We start from the raw sequence: 21,773 nt of genomic DNA, 5'->3' as shown, positions 1-21,773 counted from the left end.
ACAGATGGGGAACAGAGGGGAGAGTGAATGGTTGATAAGTTCATAGGCAAGAGGAAGGCAGTGTAGCAGGGTGCTAAAGACACAGGCTGTGGAGTCAGGCACACCACGTTTGAATCACAGTTTCCTTATTTATAAAGTACGAATAATAATAGATGATACATATGTTAAAAGTTGTAAAAATTAAATCAGGTAATACATGTAAAATGATTAGGACAGTATCTGGTAAACATAGCTGCTAATTACTTCTGCTCTTACTCTATTTGCTGTTAGATGATGAGGGAAGAGTAAGATGAGAACATTTTAGTGACTGCGTAGTAACTTTCCTTAGGTTGCTTTGGTGATTGAGCTTGCCAGCTGGATTATCATACGACTTATCAATTCATATAACCAATCTCCATCCCTATTGGCTTTCTCCCTTGCTCCTACCCCGCTCCTTTCCATTTTATTGAGTTACAATTGACATACAGTAAATGCATTTTTAAAATGGGGTCTCAGTCTTTCCCCCAGGCTGGAGTGTAGTGGCACGATCATTAGCCTCAATCTCCCGGGGATCAGATGATCCCCCTACCTTAGTCACCCAAGTAGCTGGGACTACAAGCGTGTAATGCCGCACCAGGCTAGTTTTTGTATTTTTCACCATGTTGCCTAGACTGGTCTCAAATTCTTAGACTTAAATGATGTGCTCACCTTGGCCTCCCAAAGTGTTGGGATTACAGGCATGAGCCACCACACCTGGCTCAACATATATTTGAAGTACACAATTTGAACCGGGTGCGGTGGCTCATGCCTGTAATCCCAGCACTTTGGGAGGCCGAGGTGGGTGGATCATTTAAGGTCAGGAGTTCGAAACCAGCCTGGCCAACATGGTGAAACCCTGCCTCTACTAAAAATACAAAACAATTAGCCGAGCATGTTGGTGGCACCTGTAATCTCAGCTTCTCAGGACCTGAGGCAGGAAAATCACTTGAACCCAGAGGCAGAGGTTGCAGTGAGCCGAGATCTTGACACTGCACTACAGCCTGGGTGACAGAGCAAGAATGTGTCTCAAAATAAATAAATAAATAATATAAAATACACAATTTGATAAGTTTTGGCGTGTGTGTGTGTGTGTGTGTGTGTGTATGTATATATATGCCTCTAAAACCATCACCACAATCAAAATGGTAATCATATTGCATCACTTCCAAAAGTTTCCTTATACATTTTTTGTAATCTCTTCCTCCTCCACCTTCTCCCTCTCCCCAACTTCCCTGTTCCTCTTCCGCCATCCCTAGGCAGCCACTGGCCTACTTTCTGTCATGGTAGATTCATTGCATTTTCTAGAGTTGTATACAAATGGAATCATACAGTATATACTTTGTCTGACTTCTTTCATTCAGTATAATTCAAATTCACCTATTTTGTATGTATTAATAGTTCATTCCTTTTTAATGCTGAGTAGTATTCCATTGCATGTACCTATTTATTTATTTATTTATTTAGAGATGGAGTTTTGCTCTTGTTGCCAAGGCTGGAGTATAATGGTGTGATCTCAGCTCACTGCAACCTTCACCTCCCTGTTTTGAGCAATTCTCCTGCCTCGGCCTCCTGAGTAGCTGGGATTATAGGCATGCACCACCACACCTGGCTAATTTTTGTATTTTTAGTAGAGATAGGGTTTCGCCATGTTGGTCAGACTGGTCTCGAACTCCCGACTTCAAATCATCTGCCCGCCTCAACCTCCCAAAGTGCTCAGATTACAAGCACGAGCTATAGTGCCTGGCCTGGTGGACCTTTTTAAAATCAGATTATTAGTAGTATTTTAAAAATTGGGACATTTAAGTCCTTTTTAAATTCTACAATCATTTGTTGACTGCCGAAGGCTCTGTGCAAAAAGCACAGAGGATATAAAGATGAATAATTTGGAAATTATCCTCAAGGAGTCAATGGTCTGAGACTGTAGGTAATATATATGCAGACAACAATGATAATTCAAGGGGGAACTATAAGAGAAATGAAAAGTTTAGTGGGAGTGCAATAGGGGAGCCTACTTTTGCCTAAGTGTGGATGCTTAAGTGGGAAGCTGTGGACTGGCAGAGATACTAAGGAAAGGTACAGGACATCACATGAGTAAAAAGTCGAGGTGTTAAAAGTGCAGAGTATATTCAGTGGTCCAGTTTAGCTGGGGCTTTGCGTGAATAAAGATTATTTCTTAGGCCAGGCGCTGTGGCTCACGCCTGTAATCCCAGCACTTTGGGAGGCCGAGGCGGGTGGATCATGAGGTTAAGAGATCGAGACCATCCTGGTCAATAAGGTGAAACCCCGTCTCTACTAAAAATACAAAAATTAGCTGGGCATGGTGGTGCGTGCCTGTAGTCCCAGCTACTCGGGAGGCTGAGGCAGGAGAATTGCTTGAACCCCGGAGGCGGAGGTTGCGGTGAGCCGAGATCGTGCCATTGCACTCCAGCCTGGGTAACAAGAGCGAAACTCCGTCTCAAAAAAAAAAAAAAAAAGATTATTTCTTTTTCTTACTGCCAAAAAGGAGGATGAGTATAAAAGATAGAGCTGGAAAAGTAAACTGGGAATCATGAAAGACTCACTTGCCGTGCCAAAGCAATTTCAGCTTACTTGGTAATTCGTGGGAATTGTGGGAGTAGTTTAGAACAGTGGCATGGTGATATTTGAGCCAAGTATTAGCTAGAGGAGAAAATTTATCATGATAGTATTTATAGCATATATTTATTTGAGACCTATTTATATTTGTTCCTTTAAAAAGTGCGAGGGTTTTGTAAAGTAAAAATAGAGGTTTTTAAATGTGTATACTGAAAATTTGTAAAAATTGAATTTAAGTTGAAATTAATGACTTTGTAGTCTCCTTTTTTTTTTTTTTCCCCTTTCTTGAGACAGAGTCTCACTCTATCGCCCAGGCTGGAGTGCAGTGGTGCGATTATGGCTCACTGCAGCCTCAACTTCCTGGGCTCAAGTGATTCTTCCACCTCAGCCTTTCAGGTAGCTGGAATTTCATGCATGCGCCACCATGCCCAGCTACTTCTTTGTATTTTTTTTGTAGAGACAGGGTTTTGCCATATTGCCCAGGCTGGTCTTGAACTCCTGGGCTCAAGTGATCAGCCCACTTCCACCCCCCAAAATACTGAGATTACATGCGTAAGCCACCATGCCCAGCCCTATTCTCCATTGTTTTGGTACTGAAATTACTTGTTTAATTTGAATGATAGCGTAAATACAGAAATGATATTGATAATTTCTAGTCCTGCCCCCCTCACCTCCCCTGCTTTTAACATAATGGCTGGTCATATTTAGAATGGATTCAAAAGTGAAAATGAACTGCATGGCTAAACTTGTTGCCCTTTCTTTTCCTTTTAGTAAATATGAGTCTCTCTCTTCCTGTCCTTTCTGGCCTATCCTGAGTACCCAACCCTTTAGGGAATGGAAGGGTAAAATAGGCTTATGCAAACATGGGAGCTGGTGGGGTGGGATGCTGGCTAAGGGAACAACAGTTAAAGTGTAGAGATATGACATTAAAAAAATTTTTTTTTGAGATGGAGTCTCGCTGTTGTCACCCAGGCTAGAGTACAGTAGTGCAATATTGGCTCACTGCACCCTCTGCCTCCCAGGTTTAAGCAGAAGCTTAAACCTGCCTCAGCTTCCCAAGTAGCCGGGACTACAGGCACCCGCCACTACGCTTGGCTGAGTTTTGTATTTTTAATAGAGACAGGGTTTTACCATGTTGGCCAGGCTGGTCTTGAACTCCTGACCTCAAGTGGTCCACCCCTCTCAGCCTCCCAGAATGCTGGGATTACAGAAATGCAATCCCAGCCCCAGAGATACGATTTAAATCAGGAATGATTAGGTGTGTGATGTGACTACTCTAGCTTTGCTCCGTTTTACCACTACTCCTTTCTTCTCCTTACAAGCCAGCAGATATTGTGCTTTGTCTTTTCTTGAATGGACAAAGCTACAGAATCCTTGTGTACATAGTACTTCAGGCAGTATTTCTCTAACCAGGTAAAAATGCTCTGTATGGAGCCTGGCTTAGAGAATATTCTTGGGATATGTGAGTTTCAGAACTATTTGCTTAAGGTTTCTGAACCATAGCCTGTGTTTAAGGAGGAAACCAGAAAACCCTTAAATTCACCTTTCTCTCTGGTTAAGATTATTAATCTCATCTTCCCCACCTTGAATAGTCACTCATCTGTTAAAGAACTAAAAGTAAGGGCAGGCATGGTGGCTCATGCCTGTAATTCCAGCACTTTGGGAGGCCAAGGCCAGAGGATCGCTTGAGCCCAGGAGCTCAAGACCAGCCTGGGAAACATGGCAAAACTTTGTCTCTACCAAAAAAATACGAAAAAGTAGCCAGGTATGGTGGCATGCACCTATAGTCCCAGCTACTCAGGAGGCTGAGGTAGGAGGATCACCTGAGCCTAGGAGGCCGAGGCTGCAGTGGGCCGTGATTGTACCATTGCACTGCAGCCAGGATAACAGCATGAGACCCTGTCTCCAAAAAGAAAAGAACAAGAGTAAAACCTAAACTACTATTCATATAGTAAGAGTAGATTTCTGATCATTAAAAACAGACTACTTAGCTGTGTCAATAAAGGATGTGCTTAATAACTGAGTTTTTTTCGTTACAGGAGACTTGTACGGCGCTATTGGCTCTCCTGTACGGTTAGCAAGGACTGTGGTGGTTGGCAAACGACAAGACATGGTCCAGAGGCTACTTTATTTTCTTACTTATTTTATAAGATGCTCTGAACTTCAAGAAACACATCTTTTAGAAAATGGAGAAGATGAAGCCATCGTTATGCCAGGCACAGTTATTACTACCACTTTAGAGAAAGGTGAAATAGAAGAATCGGAGTATGTCCTTGTCACAATGCATAGAAACAAAAGCAGTTTGCTCTTTAAAGAGTCAGAAGAAGTAAGAACTCCTAATTGTAACTGTAAATATTGCAGTCATCCACTCCTTGGGCAAAATGTGGAGAACATTTCTCAACAAGAGAGAGAAGATATTCAAAACAGCTCTAAGGAGCTTTTAGGAATTTCAGATGAGTGCCAGATGATTTCTCCTTCTGACTGCCAAGAAGAAAATGCTGTTGATGTTAAACAGTACAGAGATAAATTAAGAACTTGCCTTGACACCAAGTTAGAGACAGTTGTTTGCACAGGATCTGTTCCAGTAGACAAGTGTTCATTGTCAGAGTCAGGCTTAGAGCCAACAGAGGAAACATGGCAGAGTGAGAAGTTGCTGGATTCAGATAGTCACACAAGCAAAGCAATGAGATCCACAGGAATGGTTGTGGAAAAAAAACCTCCAGATAAGACTGTGTCTGCTTCATTTTCTTGTGAGACTGCCCACACAAAGGTTACTTTCCTGATTGGGGATTCTATGTCACCGGATTCGGATACTGAACTTCGAAGTCAGGCAGTGGTGGATCAGATTACCAGGCATCACACCAAACCACTGAAGGAAGAAAGGGGGGCTATTGATCAGCATCAAGAAACTAAACAAACAACTAAGGACCAATCTGGAGAGTCTGATATACAGAACATGGCTTCTGAAGAGCCCTGCGAACTTCCCTGTTGGAATCATTCAGACCCAGAAAGCATGAGCTTATTTGATGAATATTTTAATGATGATTCAATTGAAACCAGGACTATTGATGATGTTCCGATTAAAACAAGTACAGATAGTAAAGACCATTGCTGTATGTTAGAGTTTTCAAAAATATTGTGTACAAAAAATAACAAACAGAACAATGAATTTTGTAAATGTATACAAGCAGTTCCCCAAAATTCATGTAAAACCTGCTTTCCTCAGCAGGACCAAAGAGATACACTCTCCATTCTTGTCCCCCATGGGGATAAAGAGAGTTCAGACAAAAAAATTGCTGTAGGAACTGAATGGGACATTCCAAGAAACGAAAGTTCAGATAGTGCCCTTGGGGATAGTGAAAGTGAAGATACAGGTCATGATATGACTAGACAAGTTAGCAGTTATTATGGAGGAGAGCAAGAAGACTGGGCAGAAGAGGATGAAATACCGTTTCCTGGGTAAGTAGGAAGTTTTCACCTATAATGGGCCCTATATAAATATGTACCATTCTTTTGTTTAGCTATTCTCTGAAGGTTGCTATAAAAGAAGAAATCATTGTCCTAGATAGATCTCTCTTATTTTCATATTCTCTTAACTCATAAAAAGGATTAAAACCTGAGCTCCAGAAACACCTCAGAAAGGTTTTTTGAAGACCTCAGAGAAAAGTTAAAGGATCTAGTTATGATTTCTTACTGCTTAGAAGGTTTCAAGCCATTTAGTAGTGAATTATGCCCCACAAAAGGACATATGCTGAGCCTGGCAGTTAGGGAGCACTAATCCCTGAGATGTTAGATTGGCTGTTAGAAATATATTTGGCCAAGACTAACAAGAAAACAGAGAATGTATATTTTCAGTCAAGTATGTAAGAAGATTCATGCTTGAGAAATGTTACATACCCACCTTTGGACTTGTGAAACATTTAATTACTTTGTTTTAGATGATTGTATTAAGAATGTGTTACAAACATAGGGGACAGCTCTCTTAAAGTCTGTTACAAAAGATTAATTCTCACTTCATTACGGAGTTGCTCCTCAGACCTTCTCCTCTTGATAAGAAGTGTTTTATTTTGTGATAGAGCACTTGAGCCAGTTTTTAAATAAGGATGATTTTACTCTTGATTTTACTATTATTACCAGTTTACTCTTGATTTTTACCATTACCATTACATAAGGATGATTTTACTCTTTGTATTAACACAGACTAGTATAAAATATGGACTAGTAGAGTTCACAATTCTTTTTTTAACTGGTTAAATATATTTATTATTAATTAGATGTCTTTTGGGGGTATTTTTCTTCCAGGTCGAAGTTAATTGAAGTGAGTGCTGTTCAGCCCAACATTGCCAATTTTGGGAGGTCCTTGCTGGGTGGCTACTGCTCATCTTATGTGCCAGACTTTGTTCTTCAAGGAATTGGGAATGATGAGAGGTTCCGTCAGTGTCTGATGTCAGATTTGTCTCATGCTGTGCAGGTGAATGACCTTCACTGTTCTTGAGTTTATTTAGAACAAACTCCGTTAACCAGCAGAACCCAAAATTGCCTTATATTTTTGGTCATACTTTTACAACACAATCCTTGTTCTCTGATTCCATTACTTTATATTCAGTGCCCGTGATCTTTCTGTCACTGTGAACACAAATAAAGTTCCAGAAATTTATCCACATGGATATCAGAAATACAGAAAGTACTTTATGTATTCGTGGATGTCCATCAACTAGGTTATTTACAGTATCAAAAATTTACAAGTGGTTAAGTTTGAATGGAATTATTTTCTTAATTTTGCTTTCAGATTGTTCATTGCTCACATATAGAAGTGGGGTTGGCTTTTGTGTATTGATCTTATATCCTATGGCCTTTCTGAACTCTAATATATTAGTCTATTCAGTTTTTTTATATAGATTCCCTAAGGTTTCCTACATACAGGCTCATTTTATCAGTGAACAGATAGTTTTAAATCTTTTTTAACAATCTGGATGCCTTTGTCCCCCTGACCCCAACTTTTTTTTTTTTTTTTGATTCGTTGTACTGGCTAGAACTTTCAATAGAGTGTTGCATGGAAATGGTGACCATGGACATCATTGCCTTATTCATGATCTTAGAAGAAGATGTTGCATCTTTCATGATTAAGTGTGATGTTAGCTGTAAGGTTCTTGTGATGCCCTTTATTAGATGGATGAAACCTATTTATTTATTTATTTATTTATTTTTGAGATGGTGTTTCACTCTTGTTGTACAGGCTGGCGTGCAATGGTGCAATCTCATCTCACCATAACCTCTGCCTCCTGGGTTCAAGTGATTCTCCTGCCTCAGCCTCCCGAGTAGCTGGGATTACAGGCATGCACCATGTGCCACTACACCTGGCTAATTTTGTATTATTTTGTATTTTTAGTAGAGACAGAGTTTCTCCATGTTGGTCAGGCTGGTCTTAAACTTCCGATCTCAGGTGATCCTTCTGCCTTGGCCTCCCAAAGTGCTGGGATTACAGATGTCAGCCCCCGTGCCCAGCCCGCTTTTTATTTTTATTATTTTTTTTTAACCCGATGCTTCTTTTAGAGACAGGCAGTTTCCTTTTATTCCTAGCTTTTAGACCAGGGTGGAGGAGGGGAGTTCCATCCTTTATTCATGAGTGAATGTGGGCTTTTGGTCATACGCTTTTTCTGAATGTCTATTGAGATGGTGGTATTGTCATATGGTTTTTCATCTTCAAATTATTAATGTCATGGATTTCATTGATTGATTTTTAGACATGAAGCCAACCATTGTATTCCTGGGAAGCAATCCCACTCAGTCATGGTATATAATTTTTTTAATACGGATTTGATTTACTAATATTTTGTTGTGGATATTGGAGTCTACATTCATGAGAAATGTTGCTTTTTATTTTTCTTATGATGTCTTTGTCTAGCTTTGATATCAGTGTAACACCGGCCTTATATAGTGAATTGGGAAGTATGTCCATCTATATTTTCTGGAAGAGTTTCTAGAAGATTAGTACTATTTTTATTCTCTGAATGTTTGGTAGAATTCACTAGTAAAAAATCTGCATCCAGCCTTTTAAAAATAAGAATATTTTAAATTGCTGATTTAATTTCTTCACCTTTTATACATTTAGATTTTCTAGTTCTTCCTGAGTCAATTTTGGTCCGTTTTTGTCTTTTAGAAATTTATTAGTTTCATTTAAGTGGTCTAATTTATTGAAATAAAGTTGTTTATAGTATAAACTTATAATCCTTTTAATTTCTATAAGGTCGCTAGTAATGTCTCCTGTTCTATTTCTGAATTTTATAATTTTGTGTGTGTGTGTGTGTGTGTCAAAAGGTGAGGGCTTCTCCAAAAAGAGGTTCATTCGTGGTTTAACTTAAATTGTATATATTTTTTTGCCCATATGCATCAAGGATTAACAAGCTATGGACAGTGGGCCAAAGAGTCCTGGTTTTTATAGATAAAATTTTATTAGAACACAACCACAGTCATTCATTTATATGCTATCTGGCTATGTCCATGCCTAAGAGCAGAGTTGAGTCATTGAGACAGAGACCTTTCAGCCCCTAGACCATAAAATCTTTTCTATTGGTTTTTTGCTGCTGCTGCTTCTTTTTCTTGAGACAGAATCTCACTCTGTCACCCAGGCTGGAATGCAGTGGCACAATCTCAGCTCGCTGCAACCTCCGCCTCCCGGGCTCAAACGACTCTCCTGCCTCAAATGATTCTCCTGCATCAACCCCCCAAGTAGTTGGGCTTATATGCGTGTGTCACCAAGCCTGATTAATTTTTTGTATTTTTAGTAGAGATGGGGTTTCACTGTGTTAGCCAGGATGGTCTCCTGACTTCATGATCTGCCCTCCTTGGCCTCCCAAAGTGCTGGGATTACAGGCATGAGCCACCACACCTGCCCCCTTTGTTTTTTCTTCTTGAGACAGAGTCTTGCTCTGTCACCCAGGCTGGATGGAGTGCAGTGGCTCAAGCTAGGCTCACTGTAACTTCTGCCTCCCAGGTTTAAGCAATTCTCCTGCCTCTGCCTCCACCTCCTGAACAGCTGGGATTACAGGCACCCACCACCACACCTGGCTAATTTTTGTATTTTCAGTAGAGACGGAGTTTCATCATATTGGCCAGGCTGGTCTCGAACTCCTGACCTCAGGTGATCCACCACCTCAAGCTTCCAAAGTGCTGAGATTACAAACGTAAGACTCTGCCCAGCCGAATCTGACAAATTTTGATCTGTTATGTTTTCAGTTTCATTCATTTCAAAATGTTACTAAATTTTACTTGTAATTTCTTTGACTTATGAGTTATTTGGAAGTGTGCTATTTAATTTACAAATATGTATGGAATTCTTAAAAATGGTTTTGTTGTTGGTTTCTAATTTAATTCTCTTATGGTTGGAAAACATACATTGTTCACCCCTTTTAAATTTATTGAGACTTGTTTTATGACTCTTGAAAAAAATATATATTCTGCTCTTGTTGAGATGTTCTGTAACTATCAGGTCAAGTTAGATAACCATTATATAATAGCCTTATATAAGTATTTTATGTTCTTGCTGATTTTTGGTTTGGTTCTGCCATCAATTACTGAGAGTGAAATATTGAAGTCTCCAACTATTGTTTTGTTGGATTTTCTGTTTCTCCCCTCAGTTGTATGTATCAGTTTAATATTTTGCTTTAATAACAAAATCTGGCCACCTCTAAATTTAAAAAGTTAAAAAAGAAATGAAGAGGCTAGACATGGTGACTCAGGCCTATAATCCCAGCACTTTGGGAGGCTGAGGTGGGTGGGTTACTTGAAGTCAGGAGTTTGTGAGCAGCCTGGCCAACATGGTGAAACCCCACCTCTACAAAAATACAAAAATTATCTGGGCATGGTGGCATGTGCCTGTAATCCCAGCTGCTGGGGAGGCTGAGGCATGAGAATCGCTTGAATCTGGGAGGTAGAGGTTGCAGTGAGCCAAGATCACGCCACTGCACTCCAGCATGGGCAAGAGAACAAGACTCTCATCTCAACGAAAAAAAAAAAAAAGAAAAGAAAAGAAAAAAAAGAAAAGCAATGAAGAAAGCCAAGTGGGAAATTATGGATGAGAAAATGTGGCTCAGTGAGCAACAGTCAGTCAGTTGTTAGCCAATAAGGTTTAACCTGTGTCTGTAGAAAGTTAGCCAAGTTGTGAAGTTTGGCGTTTTATTAGATAGTAGAGGAATTATGGCAAATCTAGACATAAAGTTTGTGAAAAAAACTTATCAGAACTTACGATTTTCATATTTAAAGGCTAGTTTGCTCAGCTTTTGAATACCAATCAAATCAATATTTCCTGACCTACTGTGTTCTGAATATAGTGCCAATACTCCAAGGGATATATGTCTGAAAAAGACAAAGTTTCTGACTTCAAGTTTTTTACTTAGCGACAGAGAAAATAGGCCAAGTGTATGAATAAATGTAGTACAAAACATAACAAAAGTAGTGCCTGAGAAAGGTACTTGAATGTATTATTGCTTCAAAGGACAGAATTTTTATTATTTGGTGGTATGAATGCCCTTCAGGGTAAAGGAACCATTTCTAGTTTTTCCAATGCTTCCCTCCCAATGCCTAACGTAGTGCCTACTATTTGTTGAATTACTTGGTTAAGGAATTGTAGGTGAGTTCTTCTAATGCACTCTGTGTACTCTTGTCTTTATGTCTTATCCTAGTTGCTTAGTCTCTTTTCTTCTTTTATCTGTACCTGTCACCAAACATAGTGTCTTTTGACTTTTACTCTGTGAAAGCTTGGCATTGGAAAGGCTTGCTGCCTCCTACTGAAGATAAAGATATCATTTTGATTTTAAGGGTTTCTACCTGCTAATTATTATAGGATGAATAATAATAATAATAGCATTTAGTATTTATTGTTGCCTTACTGTGTCCCAGGCACTTAAATGTACTATTTTACTTAATCTTATAATAATCCTTTGAGGTACTTATTATTGTATCTCTGTGTTTCAGATATGGCTCAGAGAAGTTTTTAAGTTACATAGATAGGGAAAGGCAAAAACTAGAATTCAATTCTTACCTGCCTGTTCTTAAGCTATGTTCTTAAGCTATTATGCCATACTGTTACTAAAACAGATGAACAAAGAGTAATACAAATAGCAAAATCACCATTACAAAGTTTTATAAGACTTTTATATTAGTGGTCCCAGATCTGTTCCTCTTAGATTCTTTCCAAGAGTAAAAGAAGGAACTATTTGTCTTTCCCCGTCTGTTTTAGTATTGGGTTTCTAGTCTTTCCCTCTCATATTTTCATTTAGTCATGTAAGTATATTATCAAAGCACGGTTACAGGAAAATTTGACAAAAAGGAAAATAAAGAACTTCAGTCTCAGCACTGACAGGTTGTTGAATTTTTTTATCTATCATTTTAAAGCATGTATAGGATTTCTTTTCTTTTCTTTTTTTGAGATGGAATTTCACTCTGTCACCAGACTGAAGTGCATTGGCATGATCTCGGCTCACTGCAACCTCCGATTCCCTGGTTCAGACTATTCTCTTGCCTCAGCCTACCAAGTAGCTGGGATTACAGGCACCCGCCACCATGCCCAGCTAATTTTAGTTTTTAGTAAAGAAGGGGTTTCACCATATTGGCCAGGATAATCTCAGTCTCCTGCCCTCGTGAATCTCCTGACCTCATGATCCGCTTGCCTTAGTGTCCCAAAACGGTGGGATTACAGGTGTGAGCCGCTGCGCCCAGCCAGGATTTCTAAAAAAAAAAAATGACTTTAATCCTTGCATACTTATAATTTATCATATTTATAATGAAAATTATTTTTTATGTGACTACATGGAAAAACGTAGGAACCTTTTAATATATAAATAATGGAAGTGATACTTTTTAAAAAAGATAAAATCCTATTTTTCTGAATTATAAGAGGGGAGTTTCTTTTTCTCCCCGATTTCTAAGAAAGTAGCATTTTTCTTACTGAATCAATATATATTTATTATACAAAATATTGAAATGTGAAGAAAGTCAAACACAAATTTTCCCAACTCTATTATCAGCTATTCTTAATACAAAACTTCCTCCAGGCATTAGGCAGCATTGTGGCTTCTCATAAAACCCAGAATTGACCACTTTCTACCTGTATATCATAAGACAGAATATTTACTCTAGGAAAGCCTCAGTTTCTTTGGCTATAATGAAAGTAATACTGATGTTTATATACCAGACTTACACTGTTTGATTACATTAGTCACACTGTGCTGTGCATCTTCTTGTTATGATTATTATTCTGTATGTATGTGTGTTTATATATCATGTATATATGTGAAGCCTCATATATAAAATATATGCTCATGTATATCTGTGCATCTATATGATATATATTTTTATATAGTTGAGTCCTTATATATAAAATATGTACATGTATATGTATTTACATATATACATATTTTTGTACTCTATATGATTTTATGTTACCTGTTTTAAATTCTGCTTTTGTTGCATAACAGTTAAGAATATTTCCCTATACTAAGATAGTGTGTAAACTTTTTTTTAATGTTTGTGGATTATTGCATGGTTTTTGCATAGTTTATGTTTCTTACCATTCTTCCGTTGCTTTTTTTATTTTTGAGACAGAGTCTTGCTCTGTTATCCAGGCTAGAGTGCAGTGGCACAAACATGACTTATACTGCAGCCCTGAACTCCTGGTCTCAGGCAGGTCTCCCACCTCAGCTTCCCAAGTAGCTGGGACTGTAGGCACATGCTAGCATGCCTGGCTAACATTTGTTTGTTTGTTTGTTTATTTATGTGAAGATGGGGTCTGGCTGTATTACACAGGCTGGTATCAAACTCTGGGGCTTCAAGTGATCCTCCCACCTCAGCCTCCCAAAAATCTTGTTCTAAAGAGAAAGCCAAATTTCACCTTTGCATTAGTGTGTTAGTAGTGTTAAACCCAATTCTTAATAAAACCTTATAAACAAATCTATTGAATCTTAATTAGCTCAACCATAAGGTAAAATTTTCATAAACCTTTTTTAATCTTTTACAATTTTATTTTAAGCAGTAGATCAATTTAGTAAGAAAACCATGTAATTCAGATACATGAGCCCAGATTCCGGCCCTGCATTAGTGTGCTCTTATTTCAGTGTCCAACATACTGAAAAATTAAATAGTCCCCTTCAGATCTTAGCAAACTTGCTCATACCTACAGAAATTCCTTTACAAGATCAACCCTTCACAAACCCTCTATACCTTGCCTAAACCTTCAGTTTTGTCACATTACTCTTTGAGGTTAAGACAATCGTTAAAACCCCCTGAGCTACACAAAATTTTATTCCCTTTAACAAAAACATATTCCCATGCCTTCTTATAGCCTCCCACCAAAATCACATTTCTTTTTTCCTTCTGCACCTTGCATATAAAACTGTTTTTACAGTAGTCTCAAATGCATGCTGCACTGTTAACTTTTAGCAAATTTTATTTTTGGTGAGAAACCTGGTAAGCAAGCATTTTTAACCATGTATAAGATTTCAGAGCCTATGACTTTTCCCAGCCTAGCCAGTGGAACTGCCTGACTTCTTATGCCTCCAGGCCTTACCTAGAATCTATTGGCTGGAGAACAGACAATCAGTAAAAGTCACAGAAGCAGTTTATGACCTTAGAGCATCCAGCAAACAGTGTCTGACCTCCCTAATTTAGACTAAATATATAAACTTTGAAGACATTTTCATTTTACTTTACCAATAATCTTTTTTTTTATTTAAAAAAAGATTATTAGAGTCATGTGACCTACAGGCCTTAAAGTTTCCATTTTTCTGACAATGTTTAATTCAAGTGCTTATTATTATTTAAACCAATTAATCGAAGCTCTCTATATAAACATCACACACACAGCACATATAAATACACAGAAACAGAATCAAGGCAAAATTCTATCCACTGAGAAGTTTTTGGAGGGAGAGCAAGGGCTTCCAAACAATTTCTGTACACATATAGCCCAAATATCACCTTTAATTAAGTTGATTTCTGACTATGAAACTCTCAAAAGAAAAATTCTTTTAAAATCTTTTATTACCAGATTTCAGTGAGGACAAATTCTGACTTTTGAATCCTTTTACTAGAGGTAACCTGCTATGTGAAATCAGTAAGCCTTAATTAAGGGGATGACTTAAACAGGGACGCAGGAGTTATCTCCAAAGAGACGATAAACGATTTACGAGATCTAGAATATCCCCAGGCCGGACATGGTGGCTCATGCCTGTAATCCCAGCACTTTGAGAGGCCAAGGCGGGTGGATCACCTGAGGTCAGGAGTTCATGACCAGCCTTGCCAACATGGCGAAATCCCATCTTCACTAAAAATATAAAATTAACCGGGCACAATGGTGTGCGCCTGTAGTCCCAGCTACTCAGGACGCAGAGGCAGGAGAATTGCTTGAACCTGGGAGGTAGAGGTTGTAGTGAGCCAAGATTGTGCCACTGCACTTCAGCCTGGGTGACACAGCAAGACTTTACAGGAACTATTTCTCTACTGCAATTAAATCCATGCGCCATGGGTCAGCAGTGTGTTGCTAGTAGAGATGATGCCAGCTTGAGCCCCCAGTCCAAGAGAACTACACAGCCACTTGGGCAAGCCTCTGGATCTATTGCCAGTGGGGGCTACCAAACCACAGGCAGGTAGCCACAAGGGTGATCCCAGATGAGCCCCCAAATTTGTAACTGCCCAGGGGTTCTTCCTGCCCACTGCATAAAGACGGACTATGGTATTGTAGTAGAGAAAGAGTTCAGTAGACACAAGGCCAGCCACCCAACGTGGGAGGTGGAGTTAATACTCAAATCATCTCCTTCAAAGCTTGTAGGTTAAGGGTTTTTTAAAGGCAGTTGGAAGGAAGGGGTGGGGTGGCCACATAACAGGTGCTTGTGGCTTATTGGTTGGGGCAGAAATAAAATCACAGGGGGTTGAAGCTGCCCTACTGGGGCCAAGTCGCTTCTGGATGGGGCCACAGGAGCGGGTTGTCAGTCCAGGTGAAGCCAAGGCAAGGGAGTCAGACATGCAAAAAACCTGGAAAGATCTCTCAAAAGGCCAATCTACAATAGTGGTGTTATTAGCAATTGGTAAGTTTCATATCCTATAACCTCCAGAATAATGTCTGCACCTTAGCAGGACTCATACTCCTCTCTTCCCATCAGCCTGATGGCTTCCTTTTAGCTTTACAAAAGTGGTTGAGTTTTGAGCAAGGCGTATTATCATTTAAACTGTAGCATAGACTGCCAGGATTGCATCTGCCTTGAAAGCATAGAGCCTCGTCCTCACCACTCTGCCTCCTGTCCACACCTGTAACCAGTCCACCATGGATGATGATATCACCGTACTTTTTGTCAAAAACGACTCCAGCATGTGCAAGGCCAGCCTTGTGGGCAATGATCCCCGCCAGGCCGTCATCTCCCCCATCATGGGGCAGCAGAGGCACCAGGACATGGTGATGGGCGTGAGTCAGAACGACTCCTGCGTGGGCATTGAGGCCCAGAGCAAGAGAGGCATCCTGACCCTGAAGTACTCTATTGAACACAGCATCATCAACTGGGATGACGCGGAGAAGATCTGGCACCACCCCTTCTATAATTAGCTGCATGTGACTTCCAAGGAGCACCATGTGCTGCTGACTGAGGCTCCCCTGAACCCCAAGGCCAACCACAAGTAGATGACCCAGATCATGTTTGAGACCTTCAACACCCTAGCCATGTACGTGGCCATCCAGGCCATGCTGTCCCTGTACGTCTCTGGCCATACCACTGGCATTGTGATGGACTCTGGCAATGGGGTTACTCACACTATGGTCATCTACAGGGGATACACCCTCCCCTCTGTGCCATCCTGTGTCTGGACCTGACTGGCCAGGACCTGACTGGCTACCTCATGAAGATCTTCACCAAGCATGGCTACAGCTTTACCACCACAGCCAAGTGGGAAATTGTGCATGACATGAAGGAGAAGCTATGCTTTGTCACCCTGGTCTTTGAGCAGGAGATGGCCACAGCAGCCTCTACCTCTTCCCTGGAGAAGAGCTATGAGCTGCCCAATAGCTAGGTTATCACCATTGGCTATGAGCTGTTCTACTGCCCTGAGGCACTCTTCCAGCCTTCCTTCCTGGTCATGGAATCCTGTGGCATCCACAAAGCTACCTTCAACTCCATCATGAAGTGTGATGTGGACATCCACAAAGACATGTACGTTAACACAGTGTTGTCTGGCGGCACAAATATGTAAGCTGGCATTGCCGACAGGATGCAGAAAGAGATCACTGCTCTGCCACCCAGCACGATGAAGATCAAGATCATTGCTCCTCCTGAGTGCAAATACTCTGTGTGGATGGAGGGCTCCATCCTGGCCTCACTGTCTACCTTACAGCAGATGTGGGTCAGCAAGCTGGAGTATGAGTCTGGCCCCTCCATCGTCCACTGCAAATGCTTCTAGGAGAACTGTTATTTAGTTGCATTACATCCTTTTTTGATAAAACCTAACTTATGCAGAGAACAAGATTGGCTTGGCTTTATTTGGTTTGTTTGGCTTGACTCAGGATTTAAAAATTGGAAAGTGGGCCGGGCGCGGTGGCTCAAGCCTGTAATCCCAGCACTTTGGGAGGCCGAGGCGGGTGGATCACGAGGTCAAGAGATCGAGACCAACCTGGTCAACATGATGAAACCCCGTCTCTACTAAAAATACAAAAATTAGCTGGGCACGGTGGCGCGTGCCTGTGATCCCAGCTACTCAAGAGGCTGAGGCAGGAGAATTGCCTGAGCCCAGGAGGCGGAGGTTGCGGTGAGCCGAGATCGCGCCATTGCACTCCAGCCTGGGTAACAAGAGCGAAACTCCGTCTAAAAATAAAAATAAAAAAAATAAATAAAAAAAATAAAAATTGGAAAGTGAAGGGGACAGCAGTTGGTTGGAATGAGCATTCCCCGAAGTTCTACAGTGTGGTTGAGGACTTTGATTGTACATTGTTCTTTTTTTTAATAGTCATTCCAAATATCATGAGATGCATTGCTACAGGAATGTAGCAATACATCTTGCCCTCCTAAAAGCATCCCTGCTTCTCTCTAAGGAAAAGTCTTAGAAGAGGGTCCACAGAGGGGAGGTGATAGCATTGCTTTCGTGTAAATTATGTAATGCAAAATTTTCTTAATACTCACCTTAATTTTTTTTATTTTTTTGTATTTTGAATGATCAACCTTCGTGGCCCCTTTTCTTGGCCCCCCAACTTGAGATATATGAAAGCTTTTGGTCTCCCTGGGAGTATGTGGAGGCAGTTATGGCTTACCTGTACACTGACTTGAGACCAGTTGAATAAAAGTACACACCTTAAAAAATAATAATAAAATTTAAAAACTGTAGCCTAAATGTCTGTCAAAGTTAGCTTGGCCCCGTAGCCCATAATAATTAAGGGAAAGGCAAGATGGGGTTTGGGTTAGCTTAGTTTACTGTAATAATGTTCTCACTAATACAACTTTTTCAAAGGCAGTTTCAGTATCATAGAAGGGTCCATGTTGTAAAAGAAATAAAAAGCAGTCTTGAATAATATGAACCCTTCTGCTAGATTGTCTAATGTCAATTTGATTTTTGGCATTGATGCTTCTATGTCTTGTTCCTCATTGTCTGGCACTGGTTTGGAAGCAGTCATCTCCATTGAGTTGTTTTCTATTCATTCCTCTGGTATGGTGTCTATTAGCTCTTGAATTTCTTGACGATCCATATCTTGAAAGTCTTCATCCACCATTTTTTTTTTTTTTGCCATATTTACAATCTCTTTCATGATTTCCTTGATTGGTTCTGTTGTTAAGTTCTGTGCACAACATCTGGACGTAGTTTTCTCCAGCAGGAAGTTATTGTTTCAGGCTTGATGGCTTTCATAGATTTTTCTATAACAGCAATGGCATATTCTATGGAGTAATTCTTCAGGCTGCCATCATGTTCTCTCCATTGGAGTTCTTTTCCATAGTCCTGACAGTCAGTTTTATAGAATATTGTGTTTAATGGCCTTTATGGCACCCTGATCGAGAGGCTGAATTAGAGATGTGTTTAGAAGCAACTAGACTACTTTAACACTTTCAGTGTTAAACTCTCAAGGTTCTGAGTGGCCGGGGCATTGTCAAACATAAGAACTTAAAAAAAGGCAGTCACTTACTGGCAAGGTACTTCTTGATTTTAGAGATAAAGCTTGGTGGGGCCAGGCACAGTGGTCATGCCTATAATCCCAGCACTTTGGGAGGCCAAGGTGGGCGGATCATGAGGTCAGGAGTTCAAGACCAGACTGGACAACGTAGTGAAACCCCATCTCTACTAAAAATACATAAATTAGCCAGGTGTGGTGGCAGGCACCTGTAGTCTCAGCTATTTGGGAGGCTGAGGCAAGAGAATCGCTTGAACCCAGTAGTCAGAGGTTGCAGTGAGCTGAGATCTTGCCACTGCACTCCAACCTGGGCGACACAGTGAAACTGTCTCAAAAAAAAAAAAAAGCATGGGTGGATTCAATCCAGAAAAAGAGCTTTTGTTTTCCCAGATTTCTTTTTCAACAATCAGAAGACTGGCAGGGGTGGTGTGGTGTTTATCTTTTTTCCTTCAAGGTCCAGAGCTTAGCAGCTCTTTATATATGGGTAGTTCTGATCTCATTCCTGAATGCATTTACACAAAACGGTGGAGTTAGCTTATCCCTTCCTGCCTTAAATCTTGGTGCTTGCTCCTCTTCCTAACTAATAAATGTACTTTGTGGCATCTTTTTCCACCATATGGTACTTTCATCTGCAATAAAAACCTGTTCAGGCAGGTATCTTTTGTCCTCTATGATTTTCTAGATGGCGTCTGGGAATTTGTCTATTTCCTTTTGGTCAGCAAAAGCTGTTATCTTGATGTTTTTTAAGCTAAAACTGTTTCTAAAATTATCAAACCATCCTTTCCTAGCATTAAATTCTCCAGCTTTAGATCCTTTACCCTCCTTTTGCTTTATGTTGTCGTATATTGACTTCATTTTTAAATAAACAATGTTAGAGTCTGTAGTTAGAGCTTTTTTACAGCAATCCTCTACCCACATAACAGCTGCATTTTCATTATGAAATAAAAAGGTATTCTGCAGAAGTACATGGTTTTCACACCTAGGGGTATCGCTGCAGTGACAGATTCACAAATTTCCTTGTGTTATTTTACAACAATCCTCTTGGTGGATTCATTTTATCTTAGAATGGTGGGTAACTACAGGTACTAGACTTCAATCTATGGTCCATATCAAGTCATTCAACTTTTTCTTGTAATGTTTTAACTTCTCTCTACTTGAGAGCATTCCCAGCATCACTAGTGGCACTCCATGTGGGTCCCATGATATTTTTCAGGGTTTGCTGTATCACAGTAAACATGATGGAAAATACCTGAGAACCTTTAGAAATCAGTTTTATTTGTCATCTTTTTGTTTTATTTTGTTTTATTAGAGACAGAGTCTCACTCTGTCACCCAGACTGGAGTGCAATGGTGCAGTCATAGCTCACTGCAGCTTTGAACTCCCGGGCTTAAGGGATCCTCCTACCTTATCCTCCTACAAGAGATCAGTTTTTGAGTGAGATACGCAATTTATTGGAGAGAGGAACTGCTCCTGCAGAGATGATTAACTTGGTGGGGTGTTTTAAGTACATGCTTGCAACACTTGAGCTCAGGCAATAGTGATAGGAAGTGGCTACAACACTATTACAGTAGTACAGTAGGTTCTACAGCTAATTTTATGCAGTTATGATTTAATAGTACATCTTTACATTTGCTTACATTTCGCTGGGCTGTGAATGTCACCTTGTATGCTTTGTAAGTGTGTAAGTTTTTATAAATTTAACTTTTTTAGTTGATTTGCATATATTTTACAGTAGTAAATGATAAAATATACTATCTATATTTTTTGTTTGTTTTGAGATGGGTCTTACTATGTTTCTCAGGCTAGTCTCTCGAACTACTGGGCTTAGTTGATCCTTCTGCCTCTGCCTCCCCAGTAGCTAGGATTACAAATGCACACCACTTTGCCATACATCTACATATATTTTATGTATTCATGACATGCCTCACTTTTTCTTATATTCTGTTTTTTTAGGCTACACGGTTTTTGTCTCTTAAGTTTTTCAAATTGTTGCAAATTTCCAAAAACTTTTTCCATATATTATATTGAAAAAAATTGGCATCTAAGTGGACCTGCAGTTCAAACCCATGTTGTTGGTCAGCTAAATATATTTTCCAATATCACAGGTGTATATACCTTTGCCAAAATTGTATTTCTGTAATTAAGTGAAGAATAACAAAGTGTTCTATCCTTGGCAAGAGATGAATAAATATTTGAGTACCATTTTATAAAAAACAAATATAAATTTTGCATTCCATGGAAAATCTTCCCAAGGTATATTTCTGGGCTTTTCCTTTGCCATTCTCTTCTCTCTTATTTCTCAAAATCATTTCTCACAAATGTAGCCATTTGTATCTACTTCTATTTCTGAGTCTTATTCTTACTGAATTGTCCATGTTCTCCTATTTCTTTTACTAGCAGTCCTATCTATACACTTCAATGTCATATTCCTATATCCCTTTCACTGAGAAACTCCGTTATCACACAGATCCCACAATTGCCCTCCTCTACTTCCCCAGCACTTGGTTTCTGCTTCATCATTAACACATTTTTTTAAAAGCTAGATATATTTATTTTGATCTCCCTCACAAGCCTATGGGTTCTGTTGTCCTTGTTTCTTTAGTGTCCAGGGCAGAGCTTTATTCAGAGTAGTTGTTCATTAACTAGGCAAAGGAATATCATTTGAGGATGCTAAGCCTGGGCTTATAAACAATATAAAGATACACAGAGTGAAATGTAGGAGACCTTTATACTCTTAATATTCCTGCTTCTTCATGGAGATCTTCAGTACTTCATAATTGATTTGAGTATTTTCTTTTTTCTATACATTTTTATTTAGATGTAAATATGAATTTTTAGAAACATAACTGTATGTATAGCGACTCTTTTTTTGAGATGGAGTTTCACTCTTGTTGCCCAGGCTGGAGTGCAATGGCGCCATCTCACCTCACTGCAACCTCCGCCTCCTAGGTTCAAGCCATTTTCCTGCCTCAGCCTCACGAGTAGCTAGGATTACAGGTGCCCACTACCACACCTAGCTGATTTTTTGTATTTTCAGTAGAATCGGGGT

General features: G+C 39.8%; 1 protein-coding gene and 1 pseudogene across 2 annotated transcripts in view; both read left to right on the top strand.

The window, feature by feature from the left end:
* Positions 1-21,773, top strand: part of FNIP1 (folliculin interacting protein 1) — a 155,078-nt gene that overhangs the window by 120,115 nt on the left and 13,190 nt on the right. For both annotated transcript variants that reach the window (XM_012447430.2, XM_012447478.2), the window contains 2 exons: positions 4,632-6,051; positions 6,895-7,063. In XM_012447430.2, coding sequence (XP_012302853.2) covers positions 4,632-6,051; positions 6,895-7,063 — 1,589 coding nt within the window. The remainder of the gene's footprint in view (positions 1-4,631; positions 6,052-6,894; positions 7,064-21,773) is intronic.
* LOC135270597 (actin, clone 302-like) lies at positions 15,902-17,031 on the top strand (annotated as a pseudogene).

This window comes from Aotus nancymaae, unplaced genomic scaffold (genome assembly GCF_030222135.1).
Source record: "Aotus nancymaae isolate 86718 unplaced genomic scaffold, 86718_ANA_hifiasm-v0.15.2.pri h1tg000064l_1, whole genome shotgun sequence".
Taxonomy (NCBI): Eukaryota; Metazoa; Chordata; class Mammalia; order Primates; family Aotidae; genus Aotus; species Aotus nancymaae.
Note: the sequence above shows the minus strand (reverse complement) of the source record. Positions and strands in the feature narration are given on the sequence as shown.